This window comes from Dipodomys spectabilis, unplaced genomic scaffold (assembly GCF_019054845.1).
Source record: "Dipodomys spectabilis isolate Male_0828 unplaced genomic scaffold, ASM1905484v1 ptg000411l, whole genome shotgun sequence".
NCBI lineage: Eukaryota > Metazoa > Chordata > Mammalia > Rodentia > Heteromyidae > Dipodomys > Dipodomys spectabilis.
Genome location: NW_024871088.1, coordinates 791,489 through 816,351, shown reverse-complemented (window position 1 = coordinate 816,351; position 24,863 = coordinate 791,489). Strand labels below are relative to the sequence as shown.

The 24,863-nt window shown below is 47.3% G+C and overlaps 1 protein-coding gene across 2 annotated transcripts in view; it reads left to right on the top strand.

Moving 5' to 3' along the window:
• The window catches only part of Mecp2 (methyl-CpG binding protein 2), a 72,738-nt gene extending 51,237 nt beyond the window's left edge, over positions 1-21,501 (top strand). The window contains exons 3-4 of one of the 2 annotated variants that reach the window (XM_042667434.1): positions 10,037-10,390; positions 11,421-21,501. In XM_042667434.1, coding sequence (XP_042523368.1) covers positions 10,037-10,390; positions 11,421-12,507 — 1,441 coding nt within the window. In that variant the 3' untranslated portion in view covers positions 12,508-21,501. Of the gene's footprint in view, positions 1-10,036; positions 10,391-11,420 lie in introns of those variants that run through there. The other variant, XM_042667435.1, reaches the window with a different exon arrangement.
• The last annotated feature ends 3,362 nt before the right edge of the window (positions 21,502-24,863 follow it).

Genomic DNA, 24,863 nt, shown 5'->3' with positions numbered 1-24,863 from the left:
GGACAACAAAAATATCTGTATTAAGCAGGGGATCTAGCTTTTCCTCCCTTCTTACCTTATTTGGTCACTTCCCTCTATGGTCATCTCCCTAGGTTCTAGTTGTGACCGCGTGACTTTACCAACTTTTCAACCTTGGCCTGTTCCTTTTGCTACCGTCAGTGGGTCACAGCATAGACATTACTTCCTTGTGTTCCACAGAGCTTCCCTGGCTCCTTGATGGAGCTCTGATGATGGCTCTGGCCATCTCTCCTTTTGGAACACTGTCCACAGTAGGAAGAAGAGAGGAAACATTTTATAGGTAGAGAGTGTTCTTGCTGTCCTGTCTCTGGCCCAAGTATGACATAGGCAACAATATAAAAGGTGCTGGAGGAATATTGACTAATGCATGAGTAAGTAAAATGAAACAGCCCTGCGCTGGTCCTCACATTCTTGTAGTGATATAGGGTTTTGTTTGTTTGTAGATTGGTTTATTTTTTGTTTTATTTTCTTGAGTACTGGGTATTGAACACAGGGCCTCAGGTGCTCTATTCTTTGAGCCATGATCCTAGCTCTTAGGGATTTGTTTTATTTTGTTTTTGAGACAGAGTGTTTTAATTTCAATTAGGCTAGTGTAGAACTACAATCCTCCCTTCCTCAACCTCCCAAGTGCTGAGATTATAAGCATGCATCACCACACCTGGCTTTTGTGATGACTTTTGTTTAAATCCTGCCACTAGCTGCTAACATTACAGAATGGAAGCACTTTCTTCCTTCTCACTTTTCTCTAGGCCAGAACATTTTCATCACCTTCAAAGAAAACATCTGACAGCTCCTCAAAAGGTTAAACATGAAGTTACCATATGAGCTAGTAATTCTACTCCTAGGTTTACAGACGCAAGATAATTAAAAAACATATGTTCACATAAAAACTTGTACACAAGTGTTTATAGCAGTACTATTCATAATAACCAAAGGGTAGAAAGAACCCATATGTCCATCAATAGATGAATAGATAAACACTGTGTGATATTTCTGCAAGACAATATTATTGAGCCATAAAATAGAATGAAGTTCTGATTCATGCTACCTTGAAAACATGCTAAATGAAAGAAGCCAGCCACAAAAGGCACAAAGTTTATGATATGAATTATCAACTGTAGCACAGTCACAGAGACAGAAGCAGATTAATGGTTGCCAGGATCTGAGAAGAGTGGGAATGGTAGCAACTATTTAATGGGAACATGGTGTCTGTTGGGAATTAAGCAAACATCCTGGGCCAGGCACCAGTGGCTCATGCCTGTAATCCTAGCTACTCAGGAAGCTAAGATCTGAGGATGCACTTCAAAGCCAGCCTGGGCAAGAAAGTCTGTGAGACTCTTATCTCCAATTAATCACCAAAAAACTGGAAGTGGTGCTGTGGCTCAAGTGGTTGAACATTAGCCTCGAGCACAAAAACTCAGGGATAATGCCCAGGCCCAGAGTTCCAGCCCACAATGGACAAAAACAAAATTACCCTCTGTACATCATCTTGACAATAAAATTGTTTTTAAGTTCCAGCTACATGCTGGTGGCTCATGCCTGTAATCCTAGCTACTCAGGAGGCTGAGATCTAAGGATTGGGGTTCAAAGCCAACCCAAGCAGAAAAGTCTGTGAGACTCTTGCCTCCACTAAACTACCCCCCAAAAAACCTGGAAGTGGAGCTGTGGCTCAAGTGATAGAGCACTAGCCTTAAGCAAAAGAAGCTCAGGAACAGGACCCAAGCACTGAGTTCAAACCCCAGGATTGGCACCAGAAAAAAAAAAAAGTTCCTTTCTGATTGTTATGGTTACCATATCCTGAGCTCCAGAGTTTGGCTTGGTCCAGTCTAGGATGTATCACTCTAGACTATTTCTTACATGTATGACAGAGCTCTACTGGGGCTCTGGACCACAGGTAGGTGACTTAGAAACAACTGTGTGCTGTGCCTGACCATCACAAAATCTGCCTTTATGATCCAGGAGTAATTGATAATTGATGAAGTCAGCTGCAGTTTTGTGTGTGTGTGTGTGTGTGTGTGTGTGTAATTAAGGATACAATTTACATACTATGAAATTTATTCATTTGAAGCATACCATTTGTTGGCATTTAGTACATTCACAGTATTGTGCTTCTATGTAATTCCAAAACATTTTCTTCACTACCATTCCCCAGAGAAAATCTAGACCCATTATTAATCCCCCATAGCATCCACAGCTCGTGCAATTGCTAGTCTTTCTGTCTCTATGAATTTGCTTATCTGGACATTTCCTATGAATAGAATTACTGTGTGGCCTTTTGTGTCTGGCTTCTGTCACAGGAACATGATGTTCTCAAGGCTTATCTATTTTGTAGCATATGGCACAATTCCCTTCCTTTTTAAGGTTGAATAATATTCCATTGTTTGCTAGAATATGCTTTGTTTATCCACTCATCCATCAATGGACAGTTGGATTGTTTCCATCATTTGGCTGTTAGGAATCTCAGGGCACATAGTAGAGATGCAGAGGTCTACCTGTTTTTGATGCCTCTTGGTGTATACCTTAGAGTAGAATTGCTGGGTCATATGGGAGAACTCCATGTTTAACCTTTTAACCTTTAACATTCAGACTGCTTTTCACAGGAGTGAGTTCCATAGACGTGTCTAGGCTTTCCTTTTATACACCTGTAAGATGGTGAGGTTTATTGCAACACTGCTTGCCTATGTTTCGGGAGAGACCTACTTTTGTTTAGTAAGAATTTGTGTTTTAATTAATTACCTTTTCAAAACATAGATTGTTTCCTGCTGTTCTCAAGGGGAGGAATTAAAAATGTACTGTGAAGCTGGGCATTGGTTGCTCATACCTGTAATCTCCAGTTAACCATGAAAAAGAGCAAGGCAATGGACCCTCAAATGTTGCAATTATACTCTTTGGGCTGAACCCCTTCCCTTTCATTCCTGCTCCCCAGAAACCACAACACATTTTCCATGACAGTTTGTTTTCACAGTTTTTTAAATTAGCTTAAATTAGTTATACAGAGGGAAACTTGTTACATTTCTACACTTTCACAATATATTCCAGTCAGTCTCACCCCCTCTGTTATTCTCCCTTCCCCCTTTCCTCCTTCCCAGAACCATTTCAGCAGGGCTTCATTGTTCTATTTTCATAGCTGCAAACAATTTATTTTGATTTATTCATCTTCTTTTGAAATATATTTCAAAATTATCAACCGTGTGTGTGTGCATGCGCGCTCATGCACACATGTGCACGCGCACCAGTACTGGGACTTGAATTCAGGGAATGGGCATTGTCCATTAGTTTTTCCACTCCAACCTGGTTCTCTACAACTTGAGCCACAGCCTCCACTTCTGGTTTTTTGGTGGTCAATTGGAGGTAGTTGGTTAAACCACAATCCTCAGGTCTCATCCTCCTGAGTAACTGAGATTCTAGGTGTGAGCCATGGGCACCTGGCTTCCCCATCCCTTTTAGCAAGACACTATCTCTGCTACGTAGCCCAGGCTAGCATTGAATTGGATCCTCTTACCTGTTTCTCAACCTTCTCAATGTTTTTGGGTGGTGCTGTGAAGGGAACCCTTCCAGAGTCACATACGTGGTAGCAGGTGTTGAACCACTGAACTATGTTTCTGAAACAAGGTCTCTATTTAACCCTAGGTGTCCTTGAACTCACTGTCCCTCTTGCCTCAGCTTCCCAAGTGCTGGGATTTCAAAGCATGTGCCACCATGCCCAGACTAAACACTCCTCCCTTTATAAATGTGAAATCATAGGAATTGTATAATCATTCCTCAGTTGCAGTTGTCTGGGTGACTGACCCACCCCTTTCCCTTGCTATGGGTCAGATAATTGCCACACACACACACTCCCAAAAGTATTCTCAGGGTCTCTGAAATTACCTAGAGGTAATTTTCATTATTTCCTTTGCTACATCAAATGAAACATTTGATCTAATGTTTACATTCTAGCTGTGGAATTACTGTATAGTGTTTTGTTACACAAGAGAGCTAATCTTGTACTTTGTAGATATTTAAGATTTACAAATACAGCCAGGCACCAGTGACTCAAGCCTGTAATTCTACCTACTCAGGAGGCTGAGTTCTGAGGATTCCAGTTCAAAGCCTGCCTACGAAGGAATGTTCATGAGGCTCTTACCTCCAGTTAACCACTCAAAAAAGCCAGAAGTGGAGATGTGGCTCAAGTAGTAGAGTGCTAGGTTTGAGCAAAAACAAAAGCTCAAGGACAGCATCCAGGCCCTGAGTTCAAGCCCTAGGACACACACACACACACACACACACACGCACGCACGCACGCACGCACGCACGCACGCACAAATACTGTCAACCAATTCTCCTAATTATATTGATGTCACTTCCCCCTTTTTAAACATGTTGACACTATATATTCTTTCCACACACAATTCATTTACCCTTTGAGAGTTTTAGTCATCTTGATGTTTTACTCCTAAATACTTAAGCCTGGCTTTTCTAAGAACAGTGAATTACAACACTCGAAAAGTTTAGCAATAAGCTAACGTAGAGCCTTAGTCACATTTCCCCAGATGTGCCTGCCATTAATGGCTTTTTTCAGTTCCTGTGAACCTAGAATCATATTGGATTCAGCTATGCTGTCTCCTCAGTCTCTTGGCTCTTTAGCCTGTGTATTCCTTCCTTTCTTGCCAGCTTACAGTGTGTTAAGATGTCTCTCTATTGTCTTCTCTAAGGAATTTTTTTTTTGTTCTGGTCTTGGGGCCTGAACTCTGGGCCTGGGCGCTGTCTCTCAGGTCTTCAGCTCAAGGCTAGCACTCTACCACTTGAGCCACAAGGCCACTTGGGCTTTTTTTTTCTGCTTAGGTAGAGCTGAGGAATCGAACCCAGGGCCTCATGCATGCAAGGCAAGTGCTCTACCACTGAGCCAACTTCCCAGCCCTTCTCTAAAGAATTTGATCCAGCATTTTTAGTTTGCACAGGAAAGCTTTGGGCTATATTGCTAGCAGCTGATGGCTAGTGTAGCCATCCTTCATGGCCAACATACCACATTGGTAGTTCCTGATTTGGCATTCATTTATTGTGTTACTCAGAGTCTGTCTGCTTGCACTATTAATATACTCTATGCATACTAGAAGCTTCTGATCATACCAATGCAACCATCAAAAGAAGCAGATGTATCACATTACCTGGGTCATTATTATTCATGTGCCACGTATTTGTTAGGTGTGCCTGGCACTATGACTGAGCAAGAAGATGGAGGTTGACATACTCAGTGGAGTATTTTAAGGTATACTGGGAGAGGGGGCATGCATTGTTCCGACTCACAGAACAGAGGAGAGAAGAGAGCAGAATAGGAGCAAGAGAGGCCTTTCAGAAGCTCCATCTTAAGATGATATGTAGGTGACTGAAACTAGATCCCTATCACCCACATACAAAAATCAATTCAAAATGGATCAAAGACTTTAATGTGAGACCTGAAGCTTTGAAATTACTACTGGAAAATCTAGGGACAAACCTTGAAGATACAGCCTCCTGAGCAGCTAGAATTACAGGTGTGAGCCATCAGTTCCCGGTCGAATAAAACTTTTGTTTAAAAAAAAAGTGCCATTTTAACTGAACTTGGAAGATGAGATATCTCCAGATGAGGACATGAGAAAGAGAAGACCATCCCTGGTCAGTGACACAGGAGGGTCTCATTGATCATTTTCCCTCTTGGGAGGAATTAACATCACAGTGGTAACAAAGGCGGTTGGTGGGCACACTCTCATGTATGTGTAATGACAGTAAAGCCATGCGTTGTCTCCACAGTGACTTCTGACAAGTTCCATTATGTAATTGAGCTTCCTTTTTTAAAAAAAATTTGTAACACCAAAAGTGGAACAGGTGGTTTTTCTGTGTATACTTCCAGTTTTGTGTGAATATGTGAACAAAGTGCTACAGCCTCCTCATAATTATGTCATGAGAGAGAGAAAGAGAGTTTGTGTGTGTGTATGAGAGAGAGGGTTTGGTCTCTTTGAAAAATATGTTTCAGTATGCCTGGGGAGACAGCCTTGGAGAGTCCTCTTGGCAACCCAGCCCACCCTTCATCCTTTAGGACCTGCAGGGAAGGCCAGTGAGACTCTGCAAGTACAAACCCACTCTAGGTCTGAGCAGACCCTGGGGCCAAGGTAAACTCATTCTTTTGTGTGTGTGTTGGTTGGTTATGGGGTTTGAACTCGGGGCCTGGGTGCTGTCCCTGAACTCTTGCTCAAGTCTAGTGCTCTATCACTTTGTGCCACAGCTCTACTTCAGGTTTTCTGGTGGTTAATTGATGATAAGAGTCTCTCACAGACTTTCCTGCCCGGGCTGGCTTTGAACCGAGATCCTCAGATCTCAGCCTCCTGAGTAGCTAGGATTACAGGCGTGAGCCACCGGTGCCCGGCTTGTTTAGTTTTAAATGTAGAATAAGCAATGAGAAAATATAGTCAAGCACCTGTGCTTGGAATTAAAACACCAGATGGTTAATATTCGCTTCATATAATTTCAGTTCCCTTATTTTACAATTACTTAAAGACAATAAAAAGTTTTAAAAAATAATAAGAAAAATAAAAATGTGTCAAACAATGGAAAAATAATTTCAGTAGAAAGAACTGGATTATTATAGATAAAGACCATTTTTCCATCTTCAGTGGTATTACAAGTTCATTTATTGTGACTTTAGAAAGTGTCAATAAAAGGTTCATGTTAAATATTTTTACCAAAACAATGTTTTTGCTGTTATTTTGGAGATGAATTCTGGATTTCTCTGCCCAGACTGCCTTTGAAGCATGATCCTCCTGATCTCAGGTTCTTGACTAACTAGAATTATAGACATGAGTCACTGACACCTGGCTTTTTTATATTGGTATAAGTTGTTTTTCTATAGCAAACTTATTATGAATGAATGCAGAATAGAATAGAGGGTACATTTCTAAAGCGTGTTCTTGACAATAGCAATGAACACGGTACTTATTTTATCCTGACATGATTCCCTTGGTTCCTCTGTAATTCTGCCCCCTCCTTCCTCCTTGTCCTGTCTCCAGACAGTTCATGACTTCATTTAAGGTATATTAAATTAGTTGTAATTTTAAGAGAGAAAAGTAAACCGAACACCACCACTGTCCTCCCAGAGTTTTAATATGTTTCTTAACTCACCCCTGCCTCCCACTAGTCTACCAGCAAGCTCTATTGATCTATCCTGGGCCATCCTAGCCTCTGCTGAAGATTTATTCTCAGGTTCCTCCCTGCTCGTGTGTGTGTGTGTGTGTTTGTGTGTGTGTGTGTGTATGTGTGTGTGTGTGTGTGTGTGTGTGTGTGTCATGGGTCTTGAACTCTGGGCCTGGGCACTGTCCCTCAGCTCATCAGCTCAAGGCAAGCAACTCACCCCTGCCTCCCACTAGTCTACCAGCAAGCTCTATTGATCTATCCTGGGCCATCCTAGCCTCTGCTGAAGATTTATTCTCAGGTTCCTCCCTGCTCGTGTGTGTGTGTGTGTGTGTGTGTGTGTGTGTGTGTGTGTGTGTGTGTGTGTGTGTGTGTGTGTGTGTGTGTGTGTGTGTGTGTGTGTGTGTGTATGTGTGTGTGTGTGTCATGGGTCTTGAACTCTGGGCCTGGGCACTGTCCCTCAGCTCATCAGCTCAAGGCAAGCATTCTACCACTTGAGCCACAGCACCACTTCTGGTTTTCTGGTAGTTTATTGGAGATTAGCGTTTCACAGACTTTCTAGCCCAGACTGGCTTTGAACTGTGTGATCCTCAGATCTCAGCCTCCTGAATAGCTAGGATAACAGGCGTGAGCCACCGGCGTCTGGCTCCTGCTCTTCTCTTGAAATTCTTCCTTCCCCAGTTTTCTATACCACAAGATACTCCAGAACCAAAATCACTCATTTCTCCTAGAAGCCAGTCTGGTGTGTGTACTATTACTTAGGTGCCACTGTTGATTTTGGAATATTTCCCATTACAGGTATCCAGAGCACAATGGTGAGAAATAAGCTAGTCCTTTCTCTGTGGTATGTTCTTAATTTGATATGGTTAAGCCCATTTGTTCTTGTTTGCATTCCACCTGATATAATGGAATGTTGGTACTTTTTGTTTTATTTCTGGTTATAAAAACATTCATGTGGGGCTGGGAAGGTGGCTCCGTGGTAGAGCGCTTGCCTTGCATGCATGAGGCCCTGGGTTCGATTCCTCAGCACCACATAAGCAAAAAGAAAAAAGCCAGAAGTGGCGCTGTGGCTCAAGTGGTAGAGCTCTAGCCTTGAGCTGAAGAGCTGAGGGACAGTGCCCAGGCCTAGAGTTCAGGCCCCACAACTGGACCCAAAAAAAAAAAAACATTCATGTGATTCAGAAATCAAAATTGGACTCCAAGAAGAATTCATCAAGGTCTCCTACCTGCCCTTGGCCAATTAATAGCTTCATTCGTTTCTGGTCTATCCTTCCTTAATTTTCCTTCTTCGTTACTACACAACAGGTATCATATAATAAAATGTTTCTGCACTTTGCCTTTTCTCATCAAAATACATCCTAGAAATCTGTAGCAGGTATAGCAGGTCATCTTTAGTTGTACAGTCCTCCAGCATGTAGGTCTGACATAGTTTACCAAGTCCTTTGGTGACAGAACCTGAGGAGTCTGAAATCTTTTGCATATGTTGTTTTGGCATTTCCGGGGTTGTCTCCACAGAGTAGGTTTCTAGAAGGCATTCCTTTGGTCATGTGGCTTGTACTTGGCATCATAATGGTTTTGATATTTGAGAATACAGACCAGAGTTCCAAAGAAGCTGACCTTTCACACTAATCTCATGTTTTTCTCAGACTCCAAGAGTCCCCAGCTTCCAAGGAACATCCCTAGCATTGGGCAGAGGTCAGGGGGTTCCATTGAAGACAGAGTCCTGTCTGCCTTGTACTCTAGCCTTTCTTTTGTCCCCTTTGGCAGTAAGCATGCCTTCTTTTCTCCTCCACCAAGAGCTGCCTAGTGGATCAGTCGTGAAGGCAGAACAAACAGACCGCAGGCCACTGTTAGTTTCCAGGGCTCATTATTTTCTATTAAGGACCCTAAGAGTCAGAGAATGGAAAAGTTAGCCTTGTGCTGGAACAGGTTAGGGATAGCTACTTTACAGAAAGGATAGATACCCATCCTATCCTGCGAGATGCACCTGCATGTGGAATGGCTCTCAGTGTCCCCTAAAGCCCCACTCAGCCCTAAATTGCTAGAGGAAGAGAAGAAAAGTAGGAACTCGGGCCAAGTCACTGCTACCATGATTCTCAGAGTAAGAATGCCTCTGGGGTAGCCGTTGTTGAGATGAAGCAACTGAGGCTGTCACCTGTTGGGTCCATGGTTGGAAAGTGGCAAGGTCAGGACTTGAGCTGTGGGTTGGCTGGCTCTCACCCTGTGTGTTCTTTTCATGATGCTGTGCGGTGTGCATCTCGCCGAAGTGGTTGTACTGTTCTATGTTCTGATCAGCCAGTTGTGTTGTGCCCCACTGGTTGGGTTTTTTTTTTTAGCCAGTCAAATTTAGCAGTGGGGGATTGGTCGGGTTTTATTGAGCACAAATCTGCGTCTCAACAAACAGACATGAGAAAACCAAATATCCACATAAACCTAGCCCCTCCTGAAGGGCATTCTGGGTGGGCGGCTCCTTTTCAGCAATGGCGGTCCTGTGGTCATGTGGCCCAGGGGCCTTGAGGTGTGACTCAAAATGGTCTTTGCCAAAGTGATGTACTGAGAAGCCCACGCTGCTTGTACTAAGAAAGACACTTGCGCAGGTTACTCACTCTTGGGATACCGGGACAAAGAAGTCTCTGAGTGGTGTGGTACAGGTCAAGTGTCTTTGACCACCACCACCAATATCCGAAAGCTGGTAAAGAAACCTCTGGGTCCCAGCCTGGCCCCTAGAATGCATTGCCCTGGGAAAGTTACCAAGATTTGTGTCTGCAGCAGCCTGTGCCCTCGCCTGTGGTACTGTGCCCAAATCTGCCCATGCGCTCTTTTCTTCAGATTGGTATGTTCTCTGTGATGCTTACATGCTTGTTTAACACTTCAGGGAAGAAAAGTCGGAAGACCAGGACCTCCAGGGCCTCAAGGACAGACCCCTGAAGTTCAAAAAGGTGAAGAAAGATAAGAAAGAAGACAAAGAGGGCAACAAGCATGAGCCTCTGCAGCCGTCAGCCCACCACTCTGCCGAGCCAGCGGAGGCGGGCAAAGCGGAGACATCGGAAGAGTCGGGCTCTGCCCCGGCTGTGCCAGAAGCTTCTGCTTCCCCCAAACAGCGGCGTTCCATCATTCGTGACCGGGGACCCATGTACGACGACCCCACCTTGCCTGAAGGCTGGACAAGAAAGCTTAAGCAAAGGAAGTCTGGTCGCTCTGCTGGGAAGTATGATGTGTACTTGATCAAGTAAGTAAGGCCAAGTCCTGTGTGTGTAAGGTGGGAAGGGCCAGGTGGGTGGGGAGCCAAGGACATCCACTGGAATGGCAGCTCTTAGCTGCTCATTGATCCGAAAAGTATGTGGACCACCCTACCTGGAGCTACTTAGAGTGAATACTGAGACCAGATGTGCTTAGGGTGCCTGTGTCCAGGGTCTGGTGCTGCAGCCCTGCCTGGGGGTAGCAGGCCCTTTACCTTCACCACACCTCGAGGCCTTGTTTGGAGATGGAATGGCACTAGGACCTACTCTGATGTTATTTTCCTCTGCACATCAGTGGTGGGCCGAGTGTGCTGACAGGACCTCTGGGAAGAGAGACAGACAGGCTTCATGTGCCTTTGCCCCTGTCCCTTCTGCGTTTGTCTAGCTTTGGACTGACAGCTGCATGTTTTCCGTTGAAGCAGATTAGAGGAACAGTAAAACTGAACATCTGTGATCCCAGAAAGGCTAGTGGTTTTCAGAGTCTGTTTGTGGACAGTTCCTTTTCATTCCACAACTCTTAGAAGCAGGGTGAATGGAGCACTATTAACTCTGATTCCTGAGGAGGCTGAGCACTGTGTCTGAGTTCAGACAAGGAATATTTTGATGATGGATCAGGCCCAGGCACTGACCAGAAGAATGGGCCCTTGCCTGACAGCTCCCAGTGTACGAGGCCTGACCTCTTTGGTTGCTGGATTGTGGAAAAGACCCAGGGAATCTAGAGGTGCAGCCTGGGTGGCAGGCAGGTCCTTGTGGGCTTCCATGCAACAACTGACGAGCAGAAAATACTGAGCTGTTCCAGCACCCAAGCAGGCCGTTCAGGTGGCCACTGCCCCTGGTGGACCTGACTGCTGCAGTGCCTTATGTCTGACCTAGATGTGGCCATCCAGTGTTAGCCCATCTTGACTTCTCTTCATTGGGACGCGTGTATGAGAGGGCTCGCCAGCACAATCCACTCTGCCCCAGCTCTTGAAATTGCCATGGAAAGCCTCTTACTTTCTGTCTCTCCGTTTGTCCCCACAGTCCCCAGGGAAAAGCCTTTCGCTCTAAAGTGGAGTTGATTGCATACTTCGAAAAGGTAGGCGACACCTCCTTGGACCCTAATGATTTTGACTTCACGGTAACTGGGAGAGGGAGCCCCTCCCGGCGAGAGCAGAAACCACCTAAGAAGCCCAAATCTCCCAAAGCTCCAGGAACTGGCAGAGGTCGGGGACGCCCCAAAGGGAGTGGCACTGGGAGACCCAAGACAGCGGCCTCAGAAGGTGTTCAGGTGAAAAGGGTCCTGGAGAAAAGCCCTGGCAAGCTCCTTGTCAAGATGCCTTTCCAACCATCGCCTGGGGGCAAGGGCGAAGGGGGCGGGGCCACCACTTCGGCCCAGGTCATGGTGATCAAACGCCCCGGAAGGAAGAGAAAGGCCGAGGCTGATCCCCAGGCCATTCCCAAGAAACGGGGCCGAAAGCCCGGGAGTGTGGTGGCGGCGGCTGCTGCCGAGGCCAAAAAGAAAGCCGTGAAGGAGTCTTCCATCCGGTCAGTGCAGGAGACCGTGCTCCCCATCAAGAAGCGCAAGACCCGGGAGACGGTCAGCATCGAGGTCAAGGAAGTGGTGAAGCCCCTGCTGGTGTCCACTCTTGGTGAGAAGAGCGGGAAGGGACTGAAGACCTGCAAGAGCCCTGGGCGGAAAAGCAAAGAGAGCAGCCCTAAAGGGCGCAGCAGCGCCAGTGCCTCCTCACCCCCCAAGAAGGAGCACCACCATCACCACCACCACTCAGAGTCCCCAAAGGCCCCGACACCACTGCTCCCACTCCCGCCCCCACCCCTGCCTGAGCCAGAGAGCTCTGAGGACCCCACCAGCCCCCCTGAGCCTCAGGACTTGAGCAGCAGCGTCTGCAAAGAGGAGAAGATGTCCCGAGGAGGCTCACTGGAGAGTGATGGCTGCCCCAAGGAGCCAGCTAAGACTCAGCCCGCGGTCGCCACCGCCGCCACAGCCGCAGAAAAGTACAAACACCGAGGGGAGGGAGAGCGCAAAGACATTGTTTCATCCTCCATGCCAAGGCCAAACAGAGAGGAGCCTGTGGACAGCCGGACGCCCGTGACCGAGAGAGTTAGCTGACTTTACACAGAGCGGATTGCAAAGCAAACCAACAAGAATAAAGGCAGCTGTTGTCTCTTCTCCTTATGGGTAGGGCTCTGACAAAGCTTCCCGATTAACTGAAATAAAAAATATTTTTTTTTCTTTCAGTAAACTTAGAGTTTCGTGGCTTCAGGGTGGGAGTAGTTGGAGCATTGGGGATGTTTTTCTTACCGACAAGCACAGTCAGGTTGAAGACCTAACCAGGGCCAGAAGTAGCTTTGCACTTTTCTAAACTAGGCTCCTTCAACAAGGCTTGCTGCAGATACTACTGACCAGACAAGCTGTTGACCAGGCACCTCCCTTCCCACCCAGACCTTTTCCCCATGTGCTCATTAGGGATAGAGAGCCACTGAGAGGACACTCCCATTTTCGGTGCCATTGGTGCCCCGTCCACAGCTCCCCCTAGTATCCCCCCCCAACAACCACAGTGGGACAGGGAGGTGTGAGGCAAGAAAGACCGTCGGATTCTTTAGAGAAGACGGCGGAGAAGGCCAGTGTCTGTGGCCCACACGATCCCACCGTGGTGGCACAAGTCTGGCCCCATGCCAGCCCCAATCCAAAACTGACAAGGACATTTCACGGAACAGTAAAGTTGCACCTGTCTGCTCCAACTCTGACATGGCTAGGAAGGAGCCCTGAACTTCTGGGTGTAGACTGGCCTGGGCCATGGGAGAGGGTGGCCTAGGGTGAGGTGGCATTGCCCCTTATCAAGGCCTGTCTCCCAGTGGGTGGCACTAGAGAGAAGCCATGGAGGTGGCAGGGCGAGGCACAGGCAGGCTGGCCCAAGGCCATGTCCAGCCAACAGCAGGGTAAGAGAGATTCCTAGTTGGTCAAGAACAGTCTGTGACTAGTAGTTAGGGACTTAGCAGGAGGGACAAGGAAAAGTAGGGAGGAGAGGAAAATGTTCTTCCAATTACTTTCCAGTTCTCCTTTAGGGATAGCTTAGAATTATTTGCACTATTGAGTCTTCATGTTCCCACTTCAAAACAAACAGATGCTCTGAGAGCAGATTGGCTTGCATTGGTGACACTGTCCCGCAAGCCACCAGACGTGATGATGTTCAGAACTACCTGGATCTGTATATACCTGCGCTTGTTTTAAAGTGGGCTCAGCACATAGGTTCCCACGAAGCTCCGAAACTCTAAGTGTTTGCTGCAATTTTATAAGGACTTCCTGTTTGGTTTCTCTTCTGTCCTTCCATTTCTGCCAATCTTCATTTCTTCCCCTTCTTCTCTTCCCCCTACCTCCCAGTTCATGCCCTTCTGTTCCAGGCAGCTGCAGTGCCCAACCAAATGCTGAGCTGACCCCAGTAGCCTTCAGCCCTTAGGACTCTCCCTGCCCTACTGCCCACTGCCAGCACCAGTCTCACCATGTCTCAGCCCTGTGAGAGCCCTGGGCTCTGCTGAGTCTGCCCTGGCCTCTAGAGAGTGAGAGGGTCACTAGGTCTTGCTCTCCTAGGTCGCCCCTCTTCCCTGGTTTAAAAAAACAATTTAAAAAAAAAAGGTAAAAGGCTTTTCCGACCCCAAACAATGAGCCTTTCCACCCTTCTACTATCAAAAAATGGGGGTCAGGGAAGCTGGGCCACGTTTGGTAGCTGAAAGAGGCACAGAGCTCCCACTCAACCCCACCGTGGCCTGCCAGAGTTATTGAGTGCCGCCACAGGGGCCCCGCGCCCACCGTCCTTGTCCCACTGAGAAGTCTAGGATCTAGCACAGTGTAGCAGGGCAAAGGCAGACTCTTGAGACTGAGCTCTGGGAGTGGCAGCTGGGCTTCCCCCACCACCACCACCACCACCACCACCACCACTAAGTCCTTTCCTAGTGGAACGGTTTAGCTTTTGCTCCCTAGAGACGGGGTGGAGCCTGCACACCACGAGTTTCCATCACTGGTCTGTCTGTGTGGCATGGGGTTTAGACGCTTGGGCTTGCTGTGAGGTTTTCATTAATCAGTTTTCATTTGGGACCCCAAAGTTTTAACCTCCATTCAGGAAGTCCTTATCTAGCTGCATATCTTCATCATATTGGTATATCCTTTTCTGTGTTTACAGAGATGTCTCATATCTAAATCTGTCCAACTGAGAAGTACCTTATCAAAGTAGCAAATGAGACAGCAGTCTTATTCTTCCAGAAACACCCACAAGGCACGTCCCATGTAAGCTGCTGCCATGAACTGTCAAGTGCGTGTTGTCTTGTGTATTTCAGTTACTGCCCCCCAGCTTCCTTGCTACAGTGTAGTAGTCATGAAGGAGTGAAACATCATAGAAACTGTCTAGCACTTCTTTGCCAGTCTTTAGTGGTCGGGAACCGTAGTTGACAGTTCCAATCAGTAGCTTAAGATAAAACTGTGTTTGTCTCTTCTGGAATGGTTAGAAGTGAGGGATTTTTTCCCCCATTCTGTTTGTAGAGTCATAGTTGGACTTTCTAGCATATTTGTATCCATTTCTTATACTGTAAAAGCAACTCCTGCAAGCAGACTCCGCCAGCCAGGCCCCATCCCTTCTGCCTGCTCTGCTGTTGGTCCTCCGGTCTCACTTCTGACTCCTCACCAGGAAGGGAAGTGGGGATCACAGGAGAGTATTGGGAATCCAGAATGAATCCTTTGGAACTCTTCTTCCTCTAAGGACGAAAGGTCCCTGCTCTGCAGTGGCCTCACGCTGCTGGCAGCCCCAAAGGACACTAGTCCACACAAGCATGTCACCAAGAGATGTTTGTTGTGGTCAGCTGGGGGTTTTGTGAGCTAAACTTAGTCCAGTGAAATGTGGCTCCTAGGCTGGGTGCCATCTGGTCCTAGGAAGAAGAGTTTAGGGGCCACTAGCCCTTGTGCTGCCTGGGCTGCTTAAGCACTTGTGGTTAGGAGCATAGTGCTTCAGGTGGCATTTTCTTTCCCTTGGGCCTCGTCTGCAGCTCCTTTGATCCTCAGCTTTCCCTTAGAGTTGATTCCAAAACTGCAGATGGTACCTGCAGCTCTTTAGGGTTTTCTCCATTTCACTTTCTTCCCCATTCCATTTCCCCCAAAAATAGGTATCTTGAGTCAGTGGCCTTCAACCAGGCAGCTTTGGCCATTTATCACACTAGCAGCCAGGGGTAATGTAGCTCACGGGCTGTTTCTGCCTTGGGGTCGGGTTGACAAGAGGTTGGAGGGAAAGCCTTAAGCCATGGGATACTCACAAGCTGTGGCTGGCCCAGATTTGGGATGTGACCTGGATTTATTTGTATTCAAACATAATGAAGAATTTAGGAGCTAGCCACCAGCCTTCAGATACCTGGGGCTGGGTTGTTAAGGTCACATCCAGTCAGTGTCCCTAATCCTGGTCTAGTTGTTAGGTACTACCTCCTCTCCCAACAGAAAGCTATATGTCCTCCAACTCCTCCCAGGTATCATCGTGCTGGTCTGGCCCTGTTCTGCCCTGCCCTGCCCTGCCCTGCCCTGCCCTGTCTTGCTCTCTAGTGGCTCTGTCATATAATCAGCGAAATTGTCAGCCTTCACAGTGCAGTGAGCTGGGTATCCTTGGCCATGGCCAGGCTCTGGGACAGCGCCTTTTTACTGGTACTGTATTCCTATAAGAAAAGGCACAGGGAACACTTGGAAATGCCACCTCCCCCAAGTCTCTCATTGCCAAACTAGCCAAGGATGCCAGTCTTAGCTAAAGGGATGGTTAAAAACTATGACCCTGGTATGGGTACAGACAACACAGTGGTAGCATTCCAGGCTAGAGGCCACAAGCATTGGAAATGGGAATCAAAGCCGCACCCAAATTGTCGCCTGTTTCTGTACCCAGCGTGTCATTTACTGTTGACAGTGATCATGAAAAAGGGTAAAAACCAGAAGCAGACTACGAAGTTTGGTGGCGGGAGGAGTTTCCTTAGCTGACAAGACCTCTGGATTTTAAATAACTTTTACTAAGTGGCTTAAGCCCAGGAACGAACAAAGGGGTATGAACTGGATTCACCAGGTGGGACCAAGTGCATTTTATTCAGCCCAAGTTGAAGCTCCCAGAGCATTCCGGACAAGCTCTCTGGGCTGACTGAGCTAAAGGAGATCACAGGTCCTGGTCCTTTTGAGAAAACCTTTGCGTATCTCTCATTGTAGCCTGAATCTTTGCCCCAGATTATGTCCTGATTCAGTTGCTCAGACCTAGAGATTCTAGGAGTTGTGGCGTAGACTTTGGGAAGGAAGCGTTTTCTAGAGCTCCTATACGCCGTGATAGAGGTAGCAGAGTGCCCAGTTGAAGAGGGCCTGGGGAAGTAGGGATTGGGTCAAAGCCAGGACAGATGCAGCAGAGCCCCAAGCCTGGGCTAAACCCTCTGCTTCCTCTGTGTCCTCTTTTCACTCTTCCTCCCTGCTCTCTGCTTCAGTGAACCAGCTCTACTCTGAAGGGATTCGGTGATTCTCTCCATTTTGGTGTCTTTCTTTCTCTTTTAGATACTCTATCAATCTTTAGAAGAAGCTTAGTCTAATTGTTATAAATCGCTAGGATACTGCCTCCCCCAGGGTCTAAAATTACATAGCGAAGGGGAAAAATTGAACACTGAAACCAATTCTCAACAATTTAGAAGGAAAACCTTGAAAACATTTAGCAGAAAATTACATTTTGATGTTTCTGAATAAGAGCAAGCTTTTGCAAAAATGCTAATCTAAAAATACTTAATGCTTGGCCTAAGATATCTGGTGAGTGTTACTGGCAAAAGGAATTCCAGTCTGAAGCCTCCTGCATCTGAGGTAGAACGAGGGACCGCTTGAGGTTCTGGGTCTTTTATCAAGAGAACGCCATTCAATTGCTTGGGGAGCAGTCCCCAAGGACGTAGCTTGTGACCCTGTTTGTTATTGGGGTGGTATGGAGGCTGGTAGCCTGACTGGTCCCAAAGCTACAAGAGGCTTTCTCTGTGTGTAGAGAGTAGAACATTCACCGATGAGAGGGAAAGCTTGGCACCACACCACTTCCCGCTCTCTGGCCTCCTGCGCTGGGACCTCCCTTCCACATGCCTCCTATTCTGCTCCCCTTAGAGAGGTCTTGGGTGCAGATGAAGTGGCTGTGTGGCAGGCACCCCAGCATTCCATTCTGAACTTGCTCCTCCCCCCAGAGCCTCTTGCTGCCTTTCCAAGCCATCTGCTTGCCCTCTTGGGAGGCAAAAGAACCTCTGGGGTGAAGGAGTGAGGGCAGACCCCTCCCCACCCCCCCAGGCTTCACCCAGACCAGGCCTCAGATCCTCACAGAACAAAGTCTAGCCTTTGAATCCACGAACATTTGCAAATGGCCTTTGCCCTTCACTCTTCCCTCCCATCTTACCTTTTATCAGGTCCTGCTCAGCAGTGAGAGCAGATGTGGTTTAAAAAAAAAAAAAAAAAAGGCCGTGAGGGTTGGCTCCTGCCCACTGATAGTCCCTCTCCCCGCAGTGTTCGTGTGTCAAGTGGCAAAGCTGTTCTTCCTGGTGACCCTGATTATATCCAGTAACTTATAGACTATACACATAGGCCTGCTTTATCTCCTCTATCCTGGGCTTTTGTTTTGCTTTTTAGTTTTGCTTTCAGTTTTCCTGTCCTTTTTTATTTTGTGCACCGACTAGACACACAAAGCAGTTGAATTTATATATATATATATAAATATATCTGTATATTGCACAGTTATAAACTCATTTTGCTTGTGGCTCCACACAAAAAAGACCTGTTAAAATTATACCTGTTGCTTAATTATAATATTTCTGATAATCATAGCATAGGACAAGGGAAAATAAAAAAAAAGAAAAAAAAAAAGAAAAAAAAAGACAAATCTGTCTGCTGGTCACTTCTTTGGTGCAAGCAGATCCGTGGTCTTTTCTCGCTTCTTTCAAGGGCTTCCCTGTGCCAAGCGAAGGAGGCTCCAGGCAGCACCCAGGTTTTGTACTCCATTTCACCTGTGCTTGTTGAAGGGGTCCCAGATTCTGGGTACAGAAGAGTTCACCTCAGCAGGTGGATGCAGGAGTACTCCCTTGACCTGCTGAAGTCAACTTCGTGGGCACAGCCTGGTCCCCTTCATCTCGGGGCGGGGGGGAAGCTGGAGGGCACAGGGTGGGGTGATGCCCCAATCCTTCCAGTGATCTGGTGAGGGTAAGCCCATGTGCAGCTGGCCTGAGAGGCCTCCCCAACACCCCTACCGGCGAGGCTCAAAGCATCTCACCCTGTCCACTTTGCCCGGTCCAGGGGCTGGAGGGGAGATGGGAGACCTAGCCTAACTCTAGACTGGTGAGCTACACCAGGTAGAATGCTAGACACCCCAGAATCACATACGACAGTCCGGTAGGTCCCATCCAGGAAGTAGCAAAGACTCCAGAAACATCCCTTTCTCTTCTCCCCATTCCCATAAGTAATTGCATTTGCTTTTGTAATTCTTAATGAGCAATATCTGCTAGAAAGTTTAGCTGTAACAGTTCTTTTTGATCATTTTTAAGTCATTCAAAACACCAAAAAAATAAATTCCAGAACTTGTTCTTCCAAAGCAGAGAGCATTATAATCACACCAGGGCCAAGATCTGTTTCCCACCCACCCACCCACCATCGCTTCTTCTGAGGCCAGAATCCAATTGAGACAATTGTAGGCCCTCAGAGTGGCCCGACTCCTCTTGGGCATGTTGGAGGACTTAAGGCTGGGGCAGCCTCTGGGTCCACGTTCCTCCAGAGTCTGCTCCAGTGCGCGATCAGTATTAGTAGTAGATCGCGACATTTCTTTCCCAGCCAGCCTGGTATGGAGGCAAGAGGCTATTGTTGCTGATTTGTCAGCCACTGACCCGATGGGTGACCACATGTGTCCCCCATTCTTTCTGACTGACCTGAAATCAGCACCCAAAGTTAGCCTCATGGGTTGCCATCTAGCCCCGCCCAGTTCAGTGTTTCTGAGAGAGCTGGACAGTGGAGTACAAAGGCTTGCCGAACTTCAAGCCTGCTCCTTCCCTTGCTACTACCATGGCCTCCTTTTCCATTTGATTTGTCACTGCTTCAATCAATAACAGCCGCTCCAGAGTCAGTAGTTGATGAATATATGACCAAATATCACCAGGACTGTTACTCAATGTGTGCCGAGCCCTTTCCTCTTGCTGGGCTCCCCGTGTACCTGGACACTGTAATGTGTGCCGTGTTTGCTCTCCTCCTCTTCCTCCTCCTTTCCTTGCCCTCGCCTTGTCTTTCTGGGGTTTTTCTGTTTGGGTTTGGTTTGGTTTTTATTTCTCCTTTTGTGTTCCAAACATGAGATTTTTCTCTACTGGTCCTTTTAACTGTGGTGTTGAGGCTTATATTTGTGTAATTTTTGGTGGGTGAAAGGAACTTTGCTAAGTAAATCTCTTCTGTGTTTGAACTGAAGTCTGTATTGTAACCCTGTTTAAAGTAATTGTTCCAGAGACAAATGCTTCTAGACACCTTTACCAACAAGGAAAGCGTTTGGAGGGAGGGGGATGGCAACCGAAACAAGAGGGGTGATCTGAAAAGATGACCCTTGCCCTGATCAGCCAGAAACCGCCCAAAGAGGGAGTCACGTCCCAAGCCACAGCCGCTCTGTGGCCGTTTTCAAAGTCACAGCAAAACCAGTTTGGGTTCCACCCAGTGGATCCTTCCAGCTCCACACCCCTGGATTCTTAGCATCATTGTTTTTGAGGAAAGACAAAATTGATGCTCCTTGAGAGCCAGGGGAGGATGGGAGAGTAGAGCTTCTGTGTCATCGCTGAAGAGGGTGGGAGGGAGGGAAGAAGAGATTACTTAGGCCTGAGCTTGGAGTCAGATGCCTCACTGTGGGGCACAGGTGAGGCCAGTGGGCTGGCTACTTCCTACCTGATGTACCTTTTCCTGGACAAAGCCAGACAGTAGGTATTATTATCTCCAAGGCATGCTGTGGGGAGGGGAGAGAGCATTACTATCAGGACACTTCTGTCACACCCCATCCTATCCCTGCATACACATCACTAATGAGATATCTCCATTCCCCACTATCCCAGGGTTATAAAATGACAGCAGAGTGTCTCTCTCTCGCCTCCCCCCTACACTTCTCTTTCACTCTCTCCCCACCCCTCCTCTCTGCTGTCATCTAATCCCCAGCAAAATTTGGATATGAGACACTCCCTTCTCTTTCCATGGCAAACAGATCCTTCGCAATGAAGTACAGATTGTTCTGGGCTTGTGGAACAGGGACAGAGCTGTGCTCCCTTATTGCCTCAGGCGAGGAAAGTGCTATGTGTAGTGATCACTTGCACGTGGAGTAGAGTCCCTGGAAGAATCAGGCAAGGTGTCTGCCCCTCCCAGTCCAAGTCCTGCTCCCTTCTGCCAGCCTGAAGGCTGAGACCTGTGGGCCAGTGCTGCCAGTGACAGGCCGCCCCGTGCTGAAAGCTGGCTCCAGCCTGGAAGCCTGTGTGAGGTTGAGCTGGGCACGTAGGGCATGGGGAGAGACCCGGGACAGACTTAGCTGGAGGGGTCTTTAAAAAGCCCTCTGTTGCATTCACCTTCGGTTTTTGTGTTTTGGGACAATTACTTTAGAAAATAAGTAGGTCGTTTTAAAAACAAAAATATTGATTGCTTTTTTGTAGTGTTCAAAAGGTTCTTTGTGTATAGCCAAATGACTGAAAGCACTGATATATTTAAAAACAAAAGGCAATTTATTAAGGAAATTTGTACCATTTCAGTAAACCTGTCTGAATGTACCTGTATACGTTTCAAAAACACCCCCCACTGAATCCCTGTAACCTATTTATTATATAAAGAGTTTGCCTTATAAATTTACATAAAAATGTCCGTTTGTGTCTTTTGTTGTAAAATCAAGTGGTTTTTCATAAGGTTCTTTTACTATTTGAAAAGATGGGCAGCACGCAGTTTTATTTTATTTTTGTAAGTTTTTTAATACATGTGAAAGCAAAGAATACTCAGCATGCCTTTCTAAGTGACGCGTTTGCACCTTTTGTTGGGAAGTACTGTATCCTGTGCTGTTAGCATTCTCGATAAACCTCTCTGTGAAAGTGACTCAAGGTCTGGGCTTTCATTGTAAGTCAGCAGTCCCCTCCAGTTCACCTGACAGCATGCTGGTGCACTTGATCGTTTGATCTGGCTGCTTCTGAACGTGGCTAGCCACTGTCAGGACAGCGGAGGGCGGGAAGGGAAACCGGCTTCATGTGCTGGCCTCCCTGGCATCCTTAGCCTGCTCCACGTCAGTGCTTTCCAGACACACTGCTCCAGCACATGATGGGGAGGGCCTAGTACTAATATGCCTGCAGCACCACTATCTTCTTCCTGACCAGTATGGTAGGGGCACCTCCTAGGTCCTGAGATGTTGTGATGTTTTTGTGTGCACTCCCCACCCCCCTGCCCAGCACTGACTCCTGTGCTCCATACTAGTCAAAAACATTCGCATGGCCCTTCTGATGTCTAACCAGCCTTTCCCACTGGGCAAGTGCATGCTGACAGACTTCCCAAAGAAGGCTCTGTTGTCTCTGACTTCTCAGGCGGCCCCTCATGCCACAGTTGTCCTCATTAGGCTTGTGCTGGGCTGCAGTCAAGGAACATGCACAGATCAGAGGGACTGTGAACTGATTCAGTCTGGGTCACATGCAAATGTAGGCACACCTACAAGAAGCTTCCCTCTCACTCCTGCCTTTGAATGTTAGATGAAAGTGTTGGAAACTCAACCTGTAGATAATTGGGCATCTGTGTGCTAGGTCTGATCCAGGAGCAGATGTTCCTCGATGCATGAGGAGGACCATGTGTCTGCTTTGTAGAACTTAGCATGTGTGCACATGAAAGTCTCTCTAGTTGGCCTCTCCCAGTAAAGGCTGTCCCATAAGCCACTAGGGCTATCAGGGAAGAGGCCCAAGTAGGAGCTGGTTATAAGTCTGGGATGGACCTTTTTTCTGGAATCAGTTGTAAGTCTCTGAGAGGACATGTTAGTGGGAAGGAACCGTTTGCAGTTGGAATGGAGAGGGAATGAGGAACTGTCAAAGGAGACCACCTGTTGCTGCCTGCGAGTCTTTCCCACTCAATAGGGGAGTCAGACAAATGAAGGGGCTTGGACTCCCACCAGCCCAGTGTGCATGAGTTGGAGTTCAGCCTTGCCTAGTAAGGGCTGCTCAGGTGACACATGACAACTCCTGGCTTCAGGGACAGCATACATTTCAGCACACCTAATGAGTGGCTTAATGCAACAGAGGGCCGGACTTGACACGTGCTGGCAGAGGCTGCTTCGGAATGGCCCTGTAGGCCCCTCTAAAGAGCTAGGACTCCATAGGAGGGCTTGGGAAACTTGGGCGATTTTCTCCAGCAAAGTGCTGTGTGATTTGTGCCCAAGAAGATCATCTGAGCATTGATCCTGTGTGCAAACCAGTGTATTCATGCAGGTAAGAATGGTTAACAGCAAGTGGTGGGCTCAGGGAGAAGTGGGGTACTCCAAAGAATTCAGTAGTGACTGATAAGATGTGGGTTATAGAGTGTCCAGGGCTGGGAAGGTGGCTCAGTGGTAGAGCGCTTGCCTCGCATACATGAGGCCCTGGTTCGATTCCTCAGCACCACATAAGCAGAAAAAGCCAGAAGTGGCACTGTGGCTCAAGTGGTAGAACACTAGCCTTGAGCTGAAGAGCTGAGGGACAGCACCCAGGCCCAGAGCTCAGGCCCCACAATCGACAAAAAAAAATGTCCACAAGAGCCAAAGAAATGCATACATAGCTGGAGGACATTGGGGGAGTGGGAAAGAGAAACCCAGGAGGCCAAGAAGTAAACAGGTTGTGTCCTGAGCTTGGTAATTGACAATTCAAAACAGAGGGTAGAAGCTAGGCTGGTGGCTCAGGCCTGTTAATCCAAGCTACTCAGGAGGTTGAGGTATGAGGATCAAGAAATGAAGCCAGCCAGGACAAATGAATCCACAAGACTCTTTGTCTCCAATTAACCAGCAAAGAGGTGGAAGGAGAGATGGGGCTCAAGTGGTAGAGCACCAGGTGTAGAGTAGAAAAAGCTAATGCCCAGGTCTTGAGTTCAAGCCCTAGGAGCTGCAGAAGGGGGGAAAAAAAGGGTGGGTGAAACTGCTGGACCCTGATGAACTCACAGAGGAAGTTAAAACTGAGCCACTGTGACACAAAGAGAAAGGGACAGCAGGAGCTGAATGTCCTACATATGGGGGTGAAGCAAAAAAACTTTAAAACTTGGGAGGGGGAGCAGCTCACACCTGTAATCCTAGCTACTCAGAGCTGAGATCTGACGATCACGATTCAAAAGACAGCATTTAGGAAAGTTCATGAAACTCATCTCCAATTAACCACCAGAGAGCCAGAAGTTCAGCTGTGGCTCAAGTGGTAGAATGTTAACCTTGAGTGAAAAAGCTCAGGGACAGTAGTACTGAGGCCCAGAGTTCAAGTCTCAGGACCAGCATAAATAATAATAATGACTTAAAGCTGGGCACCAGTAGCTTACACTTGTGATCACCCTCAGACGGTTGAGATCTGAGGATTGTGGTTCCAAGCCCCAGCAGGAAAATCTCTGAGACTCTTACCTCCTATTAACCATCAAAAAAAAAAAAAGGCAGTGGAGCTGTGGCTCAAGTGCGAGAGTGCTAGTCTTGAGCAAAACAATCAAGCTCAGGACAGTGCCACCAGCCCTGATGTGTTCAAGCCCCAGGACCAGATGTTGGTGGTTCATGCCTGTATTTCTAGCTATTCAGGTAGATGCGATCTGAGGATCACAGTTTGAAGCCAGCCCAGGGAGGAAAGTCCATGAGACTCATCTCCAATTAACCACCACCTACAAAAAAAAAAAGGTCAGAAGTGGATGTATAGCTCAACTGGTAGAATGATTGCTCTAAGCAAAAAAGCTCAGGGACAGCTACCAGGTACTGAATTCAAGCTCCAAACCAGGCAAAAAAAAAAGTGGGGGGTGGGGGTACTGGTGGCTCACATCTGTAATCTTTGCTACTCAGGAGGCTGAGATCTGAGGTGCACGGCTCAAAGCAGCCCAGACAAGAAAGTCCGTGAGAGAGACATATCTCCAATGAACCACCAGAAAACTGGAAGTGGCGCTGTGGCTCAAGCGGTAGAGCACTTGCCTTGAGCTGAAGAGCTAAGGGACAGCGCCCAGGCCCAGATTTCAAGCCACAACAACAACAACAAAAAGAATGCCAGAAGTGGAGGTGTGGCTCAAGTGGTAGATCGTTGGCCTTGAACCAAAAAAAAAAAACTTATGGACAGTGCCTAGGCCCTGAGTTCAAGCCCCAGGACTGGGACCAAAAAAAAAAGGGGGGGGCTGGGAAGGTGGCTCAGTGGTAGAGCGCTTGCCTTGCATGCATGAGGCCCTGGGTTGGATTCCTCAGTGCCACATAAGCAAAAAGAAAAAAGCCGGAAGTGGCT